General features: G+C 49.8%; 1 protein-coding gene and 1 long non-coding RNA gene across 2 annotated transcripts; one reads left to right on the forward strand and one right to left on the reverse strand.

Moving 5' to 3' along the window:
• The first annotated feature begins 404 nt into the window (after nt 1-404).
• LOC141923876 (uncharacterized) lies at nt 405-1,330 on the forward strand. The gene is made up of 2 exons (XR_012623420.1): nt 405-610; nt 1,199-1,330. It is a non-coding gene; the product is annotated as an uncharacterized LOC141923876 (long non-coding RNA).
• A 2,584-nt stretch (nt 1,331-3,914) lies between these two features.
• LOC141924086 (transmembrane protein 209-like) lies at nt 3,915-14,126 on the reverse strand. The gene is made up of 10 exons (XM_074825933.1): nt 14,096-14,126; nt 12,593-12,732; nt 12,418-12,476; nt 11,530-11,661; nt 10,308-10,546; nt 10,117-10,241; nt 9,750-9,936; nt 6,563-6,694; nt 4,910-4,983; nt 3,915-4,431 (listed from the first exon to the last, which is right to left on the reverse strand). Exons 2-10 carry the CDS (start codon nt 12,727-12,729, stop codon nt 4,377-4,379), a joined length of 1,140 nt encoding a protein of 379 aa, XP_074682034.1. The 5' UTR covers nt 12,730-12,732; nt 14,096-14,126; the 3' UTR covers nt 3,915-4,376.
• Between the last annotated feature and the right edge of the window lie 947 nt (nt 14,127-15,073).

The raw sequence follows: 15,073 nt of genomic DNA on the forward strand, positions 1-15,073 counted from the left end.
TACATGTGTGTTGGGGTATGCGGTGTATTGGTGTACCCCGTGCATTGAGGTACACGGGGTGTGTGGTTTATGGGGGTGCCTGGGGACCAGGCGCAGGGTATTATCGGGGTGCAGAGTTATGGGGGTGTGCAGGGACCTGGGCCCCGGGGCTGCTTCTAGAGAAACACCCAGGTTTAGGTCCAAAAAAAGAGAATTTCTGCCCATCAAGAGCCTTTTGCAGGCGAGTAACGGGGTACAGCTGGGGAGGGGGGAGGCGGGGGGTCAAGCCCAGCTAAACCCGGTTCTTCCAAGTCCCCCCTTGGTACGGCGATGGATTTAGGGGTGCTGAACCCCAAGAAAAACCCAAACGAGCGTTTGCTAAAACAAACTCCTTTAATACAGGGAAAGCCCGGTGGCTTCCGGGGGAGACAAGAATCACCAATAACGGTCGGTTCACACCAATAACCAGCAGCTCCCCCGGCCCCACAGAGATAAAATACAGTACAAAAAATACATTTTCTCATCCCAAAACACGTGGGGTTCCCCGCCCCCGCTGGAGTTCTCACAGCTTTTATGTACAAATGGGGGGGTTTTGGCAGTTTACGACTCAGAGACCTTCAGCATGGGGGGGGTGTGGTGGTTTAGTCCCTGCTGGGGTCTGAGACCACGCGGCCGCTGCCCCTCCCCCACAAAGGGAGTGAAAGGCAAAGCCCCGGGCTGAGATAAGGAAAGGTTTAATACAACAGTGCAACAGCAACACAACAAACAACAACAACAACAGTGATAACAATGAACAGAGCAAAATATCTACCAATACAGCAGCGAGAAGCGCGATGGCACAACACACGTGTTAACCGACCCCTCTGGCTTCCGCGCCAGGATGTGATGTCAGTCCCAATGGTATCTGAGTAACCCGTCCCAATGGTATCTGAGTAACCCGTCCCAATGGTATCTGAGTAACCCGTCCCAATGGTATCTGAGTAACCCGTCCCAATGGTATCTGAGTAACCCGTCCCAATGGTATCTGAGTAACCCGTCCCAATGGTATCTGAGTAACCCGTCCCAATGGTATCTGAATAACCCGTCCCAATGGTATCTGAGTAACCCGTCCCAATGGTATCTGAGTAACCCGTCCCAATGGTATCTGAATAACCCGGCTAGAGCTCCCCCCCCACTGCGGGGGAAACTTAACCCTATCCTGGCTAAGCCAGGACAGGAGGGCTTATGGATTTTTATTCCCCTTAATATTTTTTTTTTTAAACCATACAATTCTAAAGCCTTCATTTGCCAGAATTTACAAGAGATTCTCCTCTCCCATATATAAAATATAAAAATACTTTTTTGGCAAATATTGAACAATTCTTCTTTGAAACAAACCCAAGTAGGTTTTTTTGCCCCAAAAAGCCTGCGGGTTTATGGAGCCCGGGCTCCTGCCGAGGTGCTGCAGCTGCGTGTCAGTCCGTGAGGCTCCCAAATCAGAGGTTATGAGCCAAAAAGCCAGTGAAAAGATCACTGGAAAGGTAAAGGAAGGGCAGAGCTGTGGTTGTACTGGAGGCATGGGCCAGGGCAGAGCTCGCAAGGCTGCCAGAGGTGGATGGTGGGCTTACTTTGAACAAAAAATTTTAAAAAATTTAAAACCGCCCCCAAAATAAAAAAATTAAAACCCCCAAAAATAAACCCCCAAAAAACCCCTAAATAAAACCCAAAAAACCCCACAAAAATCCCCAATCCCCAAATCCAAAATACTGCAAAAATCCCTCCAAAACACAAAAAACAACTGAAAAACCCCAAAACACCAAAAAAACAAAAAACCCAAATCCCCCCCAAAACCAAAACACCCCAAAACCTGAAAACCCTCCAAACCCCAAAACCCCCCAAACCCCCCAAACCCCAACCCCAAACCCCCCCCACCCCAAACCCCCCAAACCCCCCACACCCAAACCCCCCAAACCCCCCACACCCACCAAACCCCAACCCCAAACCCCCCCCACCCCAAACCCCCCAAACCCCCCCAAACCCCCCAAACCCCCCACACCCAAACCCCCCAAACCCCCCACACCCACCAAACCCCAAAACCCCCCAAACCGCCCAAAAAAAAACCGCAAAAAAACCCGCAAAAAAGACGCAAAAAAACCCGCAAAAAAGACGCAAAAAAACCCGCAAAAAAGACGCAAAAAAGACGCAAAAAAACCGCAAAAAAAGGAAAAAAGAACCCCCGCAAAAAATCCGCAAAACCGCAAAAATCCCTACAAAAAAATCTCCCAAACCCCTGTAAAAAAACCTCCCAAACTGCGGCAAAAAAACTGTAAAAACCTGCAAAAAACCTCCAAAAAACCTGAAAAACAACCCGCAAAAAAACCACGGAAAAAAACCTGCAAAAAACCCACAAAGCAACCTGCAAAAAAACCCGCAAAAAAATCCGCAAAAAAACCCTGCAAATAGCCTCCCAGACATCGGCAAATAAACTGCAAAATCCTCCCAAACCTCGGCAAAAAACCTGCAAAAAACTGCAAAAAACCACCCGCAAAAAATGCCCGCAAAAAAACCCCTGCAAAAACCGCACAAAAATCCCGAGCAAAAACGGACAATAAAACCCCACGTAAAAAAACCCGCAAAAACCGCAAAAAAACGCGCAAAAAACCCGCAGAAAAACCTGCAAAAAAATCTGAAAAAAAACCCTGCAAAAAACCCTCCCAAAACTCGGCAAAATACCCGTAAAAAACCGCGCCAAAAAAAGCGCAAAAAAACGCGCCAAAAAAAAGCGCCCAAAACTGGGCCAAAAACCGCGCCAAAAAAAAAAAAACGCGCCAAAAAAAACCTGCGCCAGAAAAAAAACCTGCGCCAAAAAAATAATCTGTGCCGGACAAAAAAGGTGCAAAAAAAAGGCGCAAAAAAGTGCGCCAAAAAAGGGTGCAAAAAAGGCGCAAAAAACACCGCGCCAAAAAAAAAGGCACCAAAAAAAGGCACCAAAAAAAAGGCACCAAAAAAAAAAAGGCACCAAAAAAAAGGCACCAAAAAAAAGGCACCAAAAAAAAAGGCACCAAAAAAAGGCACCAAAAAAAGGCACCAAAAAAAAAGGCACCAAAAAAAAGGCACCAAAAAAAGGCACCAAAAAAAAGGCACAAAAAAAAGGCACAAAAAAAGGCACCAAAAAAAGGCACCAAAAAAAAAGGCACCAAAAAAAAGGCACAAAAAAAGGCACAAAAAAATAGGCACAAAAAAAAGGCACCAAAAAAAAGGCACAAAAAAAGGCACAAAAAAAGGCACCAAAAAAAAAGGCACCAAAAAAAAAGGCACCAAAAAAAGGCACAAAAAAAAAGGCACAAAAAAAAAGCACAAAAAAAAAGGCACAAAAAAAAAGCACAAAAAAAAAGGCACCAAAAAAAGGCACAAAAAAAAAGGCACCAAAAAAAAAGGCACAAAAAAAGGCACCAAAAAAAGGCACCAAAAAGGCACCAAAAAAAGGCACTAAAAAAAAGCACAAAAAAAAAGGCACCAAAAAAAAGGCACCAAAAAAAAAGGCACCAAAAAAAAAGGCACCAAAAAAAAAGGCACAAAAAACGCGCCAAAAAAGGCGCAAAAAAACACCGCGCCAAAAAAAGGCGCAGAAAAAAGCGTCAAAAAAAAAGGCGCACAAAAAAACCGCGCCAAAAAAAAAAAGGTGCCAAAAAAAAAAGGTGCCAAAAAAAAAAAAGGTGCCAAAAAAAAAAGGCGCAGGAAAACGGCGCAGAAAAACCCGCAAAAAAACCGCAAAAAAAACCAAACCCCCCCAAACCACCCCAAAACCCAAACCACCCCTAAAAACCCCCCAACCCCCCCCAACCCCCCCCAAACCCCCCAACCCCCCCCAACCCCCCCCAAACCCCCCAACCCCCCCAACCCCCCCCAACCCCCCCCCCAACCCCCCCCCCCAACCCCCCCTTACCCCCCCCCCAGTCCCAAGGGTTCCCATCGGCCCTCGGTCCCCTCTGGCGCCGGCGGCTCCTGCCCTCGCCCAGATCCCTGGGCCCTTCCTCGCAGCTGCGCACACCCTCGGCAGGGCCCGGCCAGCCCCCGGAGGCAGGGGGGGGTTAGTCCCGGCATCAGTTCAACTCGGTTCTGCGGGGACCCAGAACGGAACAGAAACGGCAAAAGGCTTTGAAACAGGAGCCCTTGGGGCGAGGAGCCGGGAAGAGAAAACCCGCCGGGGGTTTGGACGCGGGGTCGTCCCGGCAGCAAAACATTTTAAATAATATCGTCCCCAAACCTGCCCGGGGAATGCCCAATGCTTCCCCTTCCGCCCACAAAATCCAACTGAAGTGGTCCATTTTCGTAGTCAGTCCGTGTCAATCCACAACGGAACGATGCTGCTCGGTTCCTCTCGCCATCGTTCCTCGGAGCCGCGGCCTGCGGGGATGTTACTCTCCAAAAATCCACAGGACGTTGACACCGGATAAACCCAGATTGACACGCCTGCAGAAATGAACAGGGTCGGAGTGAACGGCACGGAAATTTAAGCGTCTCTTTCAAATACTACATGAAAAACTATCCTTCGTGCACCACCAAAAACCCAAAAAACCCACCGAAACCACCAAAACCACAAAAACCCACCAAAACTACAGACAACCCACCAAAACCACAAAAACCCCACCAAACCCCCCCACCCGCCAAGCACCTGTTTCAAACATTCAATGAAAAACTCCCCAGGGGGCACTTTACCGCGCAGCATCGGGCTTTGCCGTGACTCCAGCGCGGCTCTTTGAGGCCGAAGCGGAATCTGGACGTCGCTGGTCGCTCCCACCCGTTCACATTTCTCCAATTTTACAAAAAAGCCGCGACCGTTGCAGACGCGAAGGTGGTTTTAGCCCCGTTCCCGTCCCCCCGCTGGAGCGGTTTCACCTCGACGAGGAGCCTCGCGGCAGGATGTTCCCCTCACCCCGGCACTACTCACCCCAGCATCCCCGACTCCTTGGTCTTGATGATGTACAGGAACATGAGCAAGGTGTGGAACAGGTTGTTTCTGCCCTGAAGCCACAGAGAGAGAAAAAAACTTTGAAGTCAAGTCCCCGAGGAGAAATCCCAGCGGGATTTTCAGGCGGAGGAAGCGGCCGTTGAGAAAGCCACCGCAAAACGGCCTCACGGGGGGGCTGGCGGCGTTTTTGCCTTCATCCTCGGCTTTTTTCAGTGAGAGAAATACCAGGAAAAAGACCAAACGTGGGTTTTGGCTGGGTTATCATCTCTAAATACTTGACGTGCTGGAGGTTTTTGGAAAGCAGAGCAGGGATCGATCGAAAATTAAAATTCACTGGAGAATTTTGCTAGTTTGAGAGCGGAAGCTGCGCTGGGGCTGTGCGTGTGGTGGGGTTTTTGGGTTTTTTGTATTTTTGAGGCTTCAGTGGTTTGGTTTTTTCGGGGTTTTTTGGTGGGGTTGGGCGGGTTTTGGTGGTTTGGGGGGTTTTGGGGGTTTTTGGAGTTTTTAGGGGTTTTGGGGGCTTTGGTTTTCTTTTGGGTTTTGGGGTTTTTTGGGGTTTTGAGTTTTGTTTTTTGGGGGGTGGGTGGGGGTTTTCGGGATATTTTGGCGGTTTTGGGTATTTTTGGATGATGGGGTTTTGGGGGGTTTTGGTGATTGTTTGGGGGACATAAAAAGGCCTGAACCTTAGGCCTCAAACCAAAGCCTGACCCACAGGCCTCGCACCAGAGTTGACTTCTGAGTGAACCTCCCGACCAGCACCCTATCCGCATGAAATACGACCAGATTTCCTCTGAAAACTAGATAAAGAATATCTCTTTTTGGACCCTAAGCCAGCTGTTTCCTACAAGACAGGAACTCCTCGGATGCGCCCCGGATCCTGGCCAGATCCGGGATGCGCCCGAGTGAAGCCGATCTACCGGATGTTTCCACGCCCCTTTTTTTTTATTTTAATAGGATTTGTTTGTTAAACTGTATAAAAGCAGGACCCTCAAACAAAACTGAGCCCGGGAGGAAGGGAGGGGTGAGGGGAGGTGTTTTGTAATGCTTCTCTCTGTCCCAGTCTGCCTGTTAAGTGTTGGGTTTGTGAGTGTTTGAATCAAAGCGATGTTCTTGTTCTCCTTCCCCTAACGAGTCTGGGGTTTTGCCTGTTTTAACGGGTGAGGAAACCCCTCCCTGTCCTCATCTCAATTCCTGAGCCTTTTTGTTTAAATTTTCCTCCTTCCCAGCGCTGAGGGGGAAGGAGCGAGTGAAGGGCTGCGTGGGGCTTAGTTACCCTCCGGGCCTAAACCAGGACAGAAGCTTCCCCCCAGGATTCTTAGGGACAAGCCCCGGGTGACAACACACATCAAGGATTACGTGATGTGGTATTTTAAAATAAGTTGTTAGAAAACAAACAAGAGGAAGCTACTGCCTAGGTACGTATGGAGCTTAAACAGATACTAAATCTACTATTTAGGAGCAGACTAAGTACAACATCATGGTCAAAGGCCAAGCTAAGGTTTACTGCCTGCACAGAGCCAGCCTAAGTGTCAACAGTCAATAAATGTGGCTAAATTGAGAAAAAAAAAAGCCCCAAATCAGACCCCAATCAGATTTCCTGACAGCCGGAGGACACCGCTACCACCACCGTACCTTGGGCAGGTTGTAGACGTGGCGCCGGTAGATCAGCTCGTGGTGGGGCGGATTGATGCTGCTCTGGTAGATGCAAAATACGTTTTCATTTGAAGTGTCCGCAAGTGAAAAGTTCCAAAGGTGTCGGGGATTTCAAGGGTGCTGACGTGATCCCAGAGGCCAAGGGCAGCTCAATGTGAGCGCCGGTACCTGGTTTATCCGGTGTCTGAATGAAGTGTTGGGAAGTGAAGGTTTTGCCGTCGGGATATTTGGGGTGAGGCGGCAGCCTGGAGTCGAGGTAAGTGCAGAACACGTGCATGACGATCTGGAAAAATTAAAACAAATCTCCCTTGGAATCCTTTGCGACTTGTCTCATCCATAAAAGCCAATCTCCGATAAACCCAACCCCTTCTCCTGACCAAGCTTTTCCGATCAAATCAGTTTGGTTTTTTTACCTAGTTGAACTCTCTGCTGCTTCTGTTCTTCGTTCCGAAGGAAGGTGTGCAGTGCCTTGAGGTCTGTCATATAATCTTCTTCGCCCGTAGGAGAATGACACAGACCGGGGGAAGAGCAGTAACGAGACCTTAAGCTGCTGCTTTCCACTGGCCCAATGCCAGTGGGGGACGGTGACCCGCTAGGAGAGCAGCTGCAGCTGGAAACCTTGGGCAAATTAAAAAAAAACGCTTGTATCATATAAAGAAGACAGAATTCCACCTTGATTTGTAAATGACATGAATATAAAAGACTCTTGTTTGGGGTTTGGGTTGGGTTCTTTTGGTCTCCTTTGCGCTGACAGTTTGATTTCTTGTTTTTCCTTTGTTCTGAAACAAACCACTCCCCAGGGGGCACTTTACCGCGCAGCATCGGGCTTTGCCGTGACTCCAGCGCGGCTCTTTGAGGCCGAAGCGGAATCTGGACGTCGCTGGTCGCTCCCACCCGTTCACATTTCTCCAATTTTACAAAAAAGCCGCGACCGTTGCAGACGCGAAGGTGGTTTTAGCCCCGTTCCCGTCCCCCCGCTGGAGCGGTTTCACCTCGACGAGGAGCCTCGCGGCAGGATGTTCCCCTCACCCCGGCACTACTCACCCCAGCATCCCCGACTCCTTGGTCTTGATGATGTACAGGAACATGAGCAAGGTGTGGAACAGGTTGTTTCTGCCCTGAAGCCACAGAGAGAGAAAAAAACTTTGAAGTCAAGTCCCCGAGGAGAAATCCCAGCGGGATTTTCAGGCGGAGGAAGCGGCCGTTGAGAAAGCCACCGCAAAACGGCCTCACGGGGGGGCTGGCGGCGTTTTTGCCTTCATCCTCGGCTTTTTTCAGTGAGAGAAATACCAGGAAAAAGACCAAACGTGGGTTTTGGCTGGGTTATCATCTCTAAATACTTGACGTGCTGGAGGTTTTTGGAAAGCAGAGCAGGGATCGATCGAAAATTAAAATTCACTGGAGAATTTTGCTAGTTTGAGAGCGGAAGCTGCGCTGGGGCTGTGCGTGTGGTGGGGTTTTTGGGGTTTTGGTGTCCTTGGGTTTTTGGGTTTTTTGTATTTTTGAGGCTTCAGTGGTTTGGTTTTTTCGGGGTTTTTTGGTGGGGTTGGGCGGGTTTTGGTGGTTTGGGGGGTTTTGGGGGTTTTTGGAGTTTTTAGGGGTTTTGGGGGCTTTGGTTTTCTTTTGGGTTTTGGGGTTTTTTGGGGTTTTGAGTTTTGTTTTTTGGGGGGTGGGTGGGGGTTTTCGGGATATTTTGGCGGTTTTGGGTATTTTTGGATGATGGGGTTTTGGGGGGTTTTGGTGATTGTTTGGGGGACATAAAAAGGCCTGAACCTTAGGCCTCAAACCAAAGCCTGACCCACAGGCCTCGCACCAGAGTTGACTTCTGAGTGAACCTCCCGACCAGCACCCTATCCGCATGAAATACGACCAGATTTCCTCTGAAAACTAGATAAAGAATATCTCTTTTTGGACCCTAAGCCAGCTGTTTCCTACAAGACAGGAACTCCTCGGATGCGCCCCGGATCCTGGCCAGATCCGGGATGCGCCCGAGTGAAGCCGATCTACCGGATGTTTCCACGCCCCTTTTTTTTTATTTTAATAGGATTTGTTTGTTAAACTGTATAAAAGCAGGACCCTCAAACAAAACTGAGCCCGGGAGGAAGGGAGGGGTGAGGGGAGGTGTTTTGTAATGCTTCTCTCTGTCCCAGTCTGCCTGTTAAGTGTTGGGTTTGTGAGTGTTTGAATCAAAGCGATGTTCTTGTTCTCCTTCCCCTAAGGAGTCTGGGGTTTTGCCTGTTTTAACGGGTGAGGAAACCCCTCCCTGTCCTCATCTCAATTCCTGAGCCTTTTTGTTTAAATCTTCCTCCTTCCCAGCGCTGAGGGGGAAGGAGCGAGTGAAGGGCTGCGTGGGGCTTAGTTACCCTCCGGGCCTAAACCAGGACAGAAGCTTCCCCCCAGGATTCTTAGGGACAAGCCCCGGGTGACAACACACATCAAGGATTACGTGATGTGGTATTTTAAAATAAGTTGTTAGAAAACAAACAAGAGGAAGCTACTGCCTAGGTACGTATGGAGCTTAAACAGATACTAAATCTACTATTTAGGAGCAGACTAAGTACAACATCATGGTCAAAGGCCAAGCTAAGGTTTACTGCCTGCACAGAGCCAGCCTAAGTGTCAACAGTCAATAAATGTGGCTAAATTGAGAAAAAAAAAAGCCCCAAATCAGACCCCAATCAGATTTCCTGACAGCCGGAGGACACCGCTACCACCACCGTACCTTGGGCAGGTTGTAGACGTGGCGCCGGTAGATCAGCTCGTGGTGGGGCGGATTGATGCTGCTCTGGTAGATGCAAAATACGTTTTCATTTGAAGTGTCCGCAAGTGAAAAGTTCCAAAGGTGTCGGGGATTTCAAGGGTGCTGACGTGATCCCAGAGGCCAAGGGCAGCTCAATGTGAGCGCCGGTACCTGGTTTATCCGGTGTCTGAATGAAGTGTTGGGAAGTGAAGGTTTTGCCGTCGGGATATTTGGGGTGAGGCGGCAGCCTGGAGTCGAGGTAAGTGCAGAACACGTGCATGACGATCTGGAAAAATTAAAACAAATCTCCCTTGGAATCCTTTGCGACTTGTCTCATCCATAAAAGCCAATCTCCGATAAACCCAACCCCTTCTCCTGACCAAGCTTTTCCGATCAAATCAGTTTGGTTTTTTTACCTAGTTGAACTCTCTGCTGCTTCTGTTCTTCGTTCCGAAGGAAGGTGTGCAGTGCCTTGAGGTCTGTCATATAATCTTCTTCGCCCGTAGGAGAATGACACAGACCGGGGGAAGAGCAGTAACGAGACCTTAAGCTGCTGCTTTCCACTGGCCCAATGCCAGTGGGGGACGGTGACCCGCTAGGAGAGCAGCTGCAGCTGGAAACCTTGGGCAAATTAAAAAAAAACGCTTGTATCATATAAAGAAGACAGAATTCCACCTTGATTTGTAAATGACATGAATATAAAAGACTCTTGTTTGGGGTTTGGGTTGGGTTCTTTTGGTCTCCTTTGCGCTGACAGTTTGATTTCTTGTTTTTCCTTTGTTCTGAAACAAACCAGCTGCTCCAACCCAATGAGGTGACACGAGGGAAAAAGGACAGATCCCGATAGGACAAACTGAGATCTGCTTTGCCAAAGGAGCAAAGACACACACAGACAACTCTCCGCTGGCTGCTGCTCCCCTTCAGCGGCACAGGGCACAAAGCACAGACCCAAACCGTACCCTCGGGAGCTGGCCTGGTCCTTACCTGACTGGAGCTGCTGCCTGGGGAATAGGTTCCAGCACTGCCGTAAGCAGCGCTGGTGCTTGACAGAGCCTGTCGTTGAGGGCTGTACCCTGGGGTACAACCGGTAGTAAACTTTGGACTGGCGCTTGGGGAGCGGGACGGGCTGGAACTCAGCACACTCTGGCCCTGGATCGGAGGAGAAGGTGTCAGAGACGGGGCTTTCTTTGCCGCCAGCTCACGCGCTGGAGTTGTTTGTACCGCTGCAAGGAGGAAAAACAGAATTAGCATTGTGGATGCAGCAGCCCCAAACTCTCCTCCCCCCTTTAAACGCAGACACAACGCTATCTTAAGGCAATTTAAAGAAGATGCTAGAAGGGACGCTAGAAAAACCAGTGTCCCTACAGAACTCCGCAGTCAAGCCACTGACAGAAAAAAAGAGAAGACTGAGACACAGGACCACAACTCAGCACGAATCCTGCAGCTTCAGATTTCAGTTCAGTGTTACCAGGCACCTTGCGTAACCCAGGGGGGTTCTCTATTCCATCGCCTATCTCATCAGCTCGTCCACCTGCCTACTCTGGGCATCTTTAGGCATTGAATGTCTTAATTTATCTCTGCAAATAAACACAGGAGATGCTTGAACCTTGTTGTTGCAGCATTATAACCACCTGCTGCCCATTTCCTAGGGGCAGACCAGCAGAGTGCAATACTACCGTGCTAGCATTTTGCTTTTGGTCTATTTACCTTGTCAGGCTCTTTTCAGAACTTTGCTTGGATCTTCAAAAGCTTTCTGAGTGTCCGCTCTCTAGGCTCATTTTCTGACGAAGGTCTGTCTGCCCCTCTCATTTGGTTCTCGTTACCCAGCGTGACAGCAGTAGGACATCAAAATAAAATACAAACCTGCGCTCTCTGCCTTGCTCCTAGTTCCATGGATAAGTCACAAATTCCTTGTCACACCTCACAGTGTTCAAGTCTCTCTCTGCCCTTCAGCAGCCGCTCTCATCCTGCCCTTGTTCACTGTCTCTGTGTTTGTTTCCCCACCAGTTCTCCCCACAAACACTCATCAAATTATCACTTGACATTGTGAATTTTAATAGGCTGCAGGAAATTCAGTTCACCGCTCCTGTCAGATGAGGCCATTCAGAACTCACTCCACTAAAGAATCCCACCGCTGAGAGAGACACCATCTTGAAACAAAAAAGAAGAATTAAAAAAGATTGCCGGAGATGTTTATTGCACCCACCTGCATTCTGCAACCCCAGCAGGGTCTGCTGGCGAGGACTCATGCCCAAGCTGGTCGGTGCCACCGTGTATTTGAAGTACATCCAGAAATCAAATAAGGCATTCAGGCTGAACAGAGATGCAAGTGCAAGTTCTAGAAGAAACAGAGAAGTTTTTACTGTAGCTTGAGCGTGGGGAATAACAAAAGTGGGTTGTTTGCAAACATGGGCATATGCCTATTACAAACAGGTCATTATTAGTGCTGTCAAGAAGTACCAGTTTGGGCAATATCTAAGATTTCTTCACCTTTTTATGTAAGAACCATTGGAGATAATTTTCCTTTCTATATTGAGATTAATTTATACTGCTACAATTGAATTTTTAAAGACAGACAGTCATTTTCCAAATCTACTACAATTAAGTTTCACAGTCTTTCTCAAAAACCATCTTCTGTCAAATCATCTGTCACTCATCTCAGGATTTTTCTCCTCCTCTTGCTTCATCCTCTAATCACGTTTGATGCAGCTGGCTTAGAGTCTGCTCCTCCGAAACAAACTTTAATTCTTGTGAAATGCCATCCACGCCCACGGTACGACACGGCAGTAAAATCTGCCGTGTCCCCCAAAGCCTTACTCCACACATTAAACAGATTTAATGCACCAAGTAAGTTCTCCATACCTAAGAAAGCTGTTAACACTCCTTACCTGTCACTAAAATGGAAGAAATTCCACGTTTCAAGGGAGATGGCAGAAAGCAAACCAAAGTTTTGGTTTAAATTTAAAACTAACAAAAAAACCCATTTTTTTAAAAAAAAAAGCTGGTTTAAAGACCACCTCTCCAGCAATAAAACTGAACAAGTGAATAAAAGAAAAGAACCCTGAAAACTAATTTAAATGCTGCAGCAACTCACCAATACACCAGAGTGGCCAGTATGTGATGTTGTAATAGGAGCTTATGAGTTTTCCAGACCTGAGAAGAAAACAAAGAAGTTATCCTTTTGCAACTATTCAGTCCCAGGAAACATTCAGGCAGATACAAAGGAGGAGGCTTTGCTTGTTTGACTCAGATGTAACAAATTCACGCACATTTCAGTATAGATCATGCCTGCGATAGACACATTAAGAAGCCCCCAGGCCAAGACCACTTTCCGGGCTTCCATCTCCTTCCTCATCTTGACGGCCCTGTCGATGACGGAACTTGCTGGACTCTGCTCTGCTGCCATGATCTGCAACAACAAACACAGAGAAATGACAGAATTTGACAACTTTTGTACAGTAAGACCCTCAGTCAGCACATGATTAAAGAAAAAACAGCAGTAGTCTAAAACAGACTATGTAAATGGACTTTTCCTTTAGCCAGAGTCATGTTTAGCATATTTAAAAAAAAACAGATTCTTTTTACCAGGAAAAATAGGTCATATTTCTTCAATGAACTCTACTGTCAGCACTGTCACCTCATCACCTGACTTTTTCTTCTAGTCCCATCACCAAAATATGCGACTCTTCCTTCCTGCCACTCACTGAAAAACTTGTCACATCATTCTGCACTAGATGGGAACATAAAGAATTTGCTTTCTGGGACAAATACTGCACCTTTACATTACTGCCTTCTTACTGGTACAACGATTCAACGGTGAAATAGTGAGTGAACATCAGGATTACCGGGAGAATTCTACAAGAGCACATTGCCTGGTAGTTTTTTTGACAGGTTTTTCACACGCTTTCAGCCCCAAGACTTCCCTTCCCACACTGACAAATGGAGCAGCCCTGAGCAGAGATCCTCTCCCCGACCCTCACACTCCCAACCTCTCTCCCTGAACCACGTCCTCCTGCAGAAGCAGAAGCTGCACTGTTAGGACACTGAAATCAAAGGGACATTTGGTCCCTTTCTACTCGCTGAGGGGGGCTGGCTGTGGGGTGTTCACCTCCAGACTGAACTACGTCCTGCCCCATCCCCTGCCCTCTTCTGCTAAGGCACAGGCATGAGGGGAGGCCTCACCCTGACACCCCAGCAGGTGCTGACCCCAGGGCCACACAGGGAGGTCCCACACACCTCCCCTTGCCCCAAACCCCCCAGCTTCCCCCCACGCCATCCCCTCTGCCACACACAGCCCCAGCTTCCCACACCCTCGGCACCCCCCCCCCCCCCAGCCCTGTCACACACAGACAAGTGTCACAGCTTCCCCTGCCACGCACAGGGACCCTCGGGGCTCCCCCTGCACAGACCCCACTGTCACACGCAGGCAGCCTCCACAGCTGCCCCCAGACACCACCCCCCCACATCACCCCGGGGGGGGGTCTCCACAGCTGCCCCCACCCGCCCCCCACTGTCAGAGAAGCTGCCTCACGGCTCCCCGCAACCACACCTCACCGTTACACACCGGCAGCCCCACAGCTCACACCGCCCTCACACAGAAGAGGCTCGACATGTCCCCCCCATCCCGACCCCTGTCACACAGAGGTGGCCCCGCATCCCCCCCAGTCCTGACCCACCACACACAGGCGGCCCCAAATCTCCCCCCTCAGACCCCCCCGACCCTGTGCAGGCCCCAGGCGCCAGGCGGTGCCGGCGCGGGGCAGCCACAGTACCTGCCGCAGAGCTCGGGCTCCGGAGAGGTGAGGAGACACCCCCTTCCCCTCAGGCAGCGCAGGGGGTCCCCTTTTTCCAGTCGAGATGGAGGCGGCGGGTGCCGGCAGAGCGCGATCCTCACACCCCTCAGAGCCGCCGGCCGCCCCGGCTGCGCCTGCGCGAGTGTCGCCGGGGCGACCCGGGCTGCGTAACACGGGGGGACGCGGAGCCTGTTGCCGTGGAGACGGGGAGGGGGGCGGGACCGCGGGGAACGCTCGCGCCGCGGCCATTGGGCGGGGGCGGCCTTTTGGCGGGAAGAGGCGCGTGAGGCGGGCGCCGGGGCCGCCACGTTGGCCGCGCTGTGGAGAGGGTGAAGATGGCGGGGAAGGGGTGAGCGGCTGGCTGGCTGTGCTGGGCGCCCTTGCCGTGGTGCAGAGCCACACGTTGCCGTGCTTTTGCTGAGGTATCTTTATAGCTAAATGTGCTGGTTTTGGCTAGGGGGAGAGTTAAGTTTTCTTCACAGTAGCTAGTACGAGCTCTGTTTTGGATTTGTGCTGGAAACAGTGTGGATAACGCAGGGATGTTTCAGTTATCACTGAGCAGCTCTTACACAGAGCCGAGGCCTTTTCTGCTCCTCACCCCACCCCACCAGCGAGTGGCTGGGGGTGCACAAGGAGTTGGGAGGGGGTGATACGGAAAATCCGGTCGAGGAAGAACTCTCTAAGACTCAGAATCAGAGTATTAGAAAGCAGGCATTGTTTATTACAGCGCTGGGTGCACGGGGGATTGCTCCTCCACAAGCGTGCACCCCTTGGAGCGAAAAGCGGCTCCTTTCTATAGTGTAAAGCGTTTACCTATTCGTTATAATTCCGAGAATAGGGAGAGATATTACAATCAGTTTTGAGAAATCACTGACATAAATGCCGCCCCAAGTCCCTCTCCGTTGCGCCTGCGCAGTGGCTCCTGGTGGTCTTGGGCGGGGGTCTGCAGGATGAAGA

Source organism: Strix aluco, chromosome 5 (genome assembly GCF_031877795.1).
Source record: "Strix aluco isolate bStrAlu1 chromosome 5, bStrAlu1.hap1, whole genome shotgun sequence".
Taxonomy (NCBI): domain Eukaryota; kingdom Metazoa; phylum Chordata; class Aves; order Strigiformes; family Strigidae; genus Strix; species Strix aluco.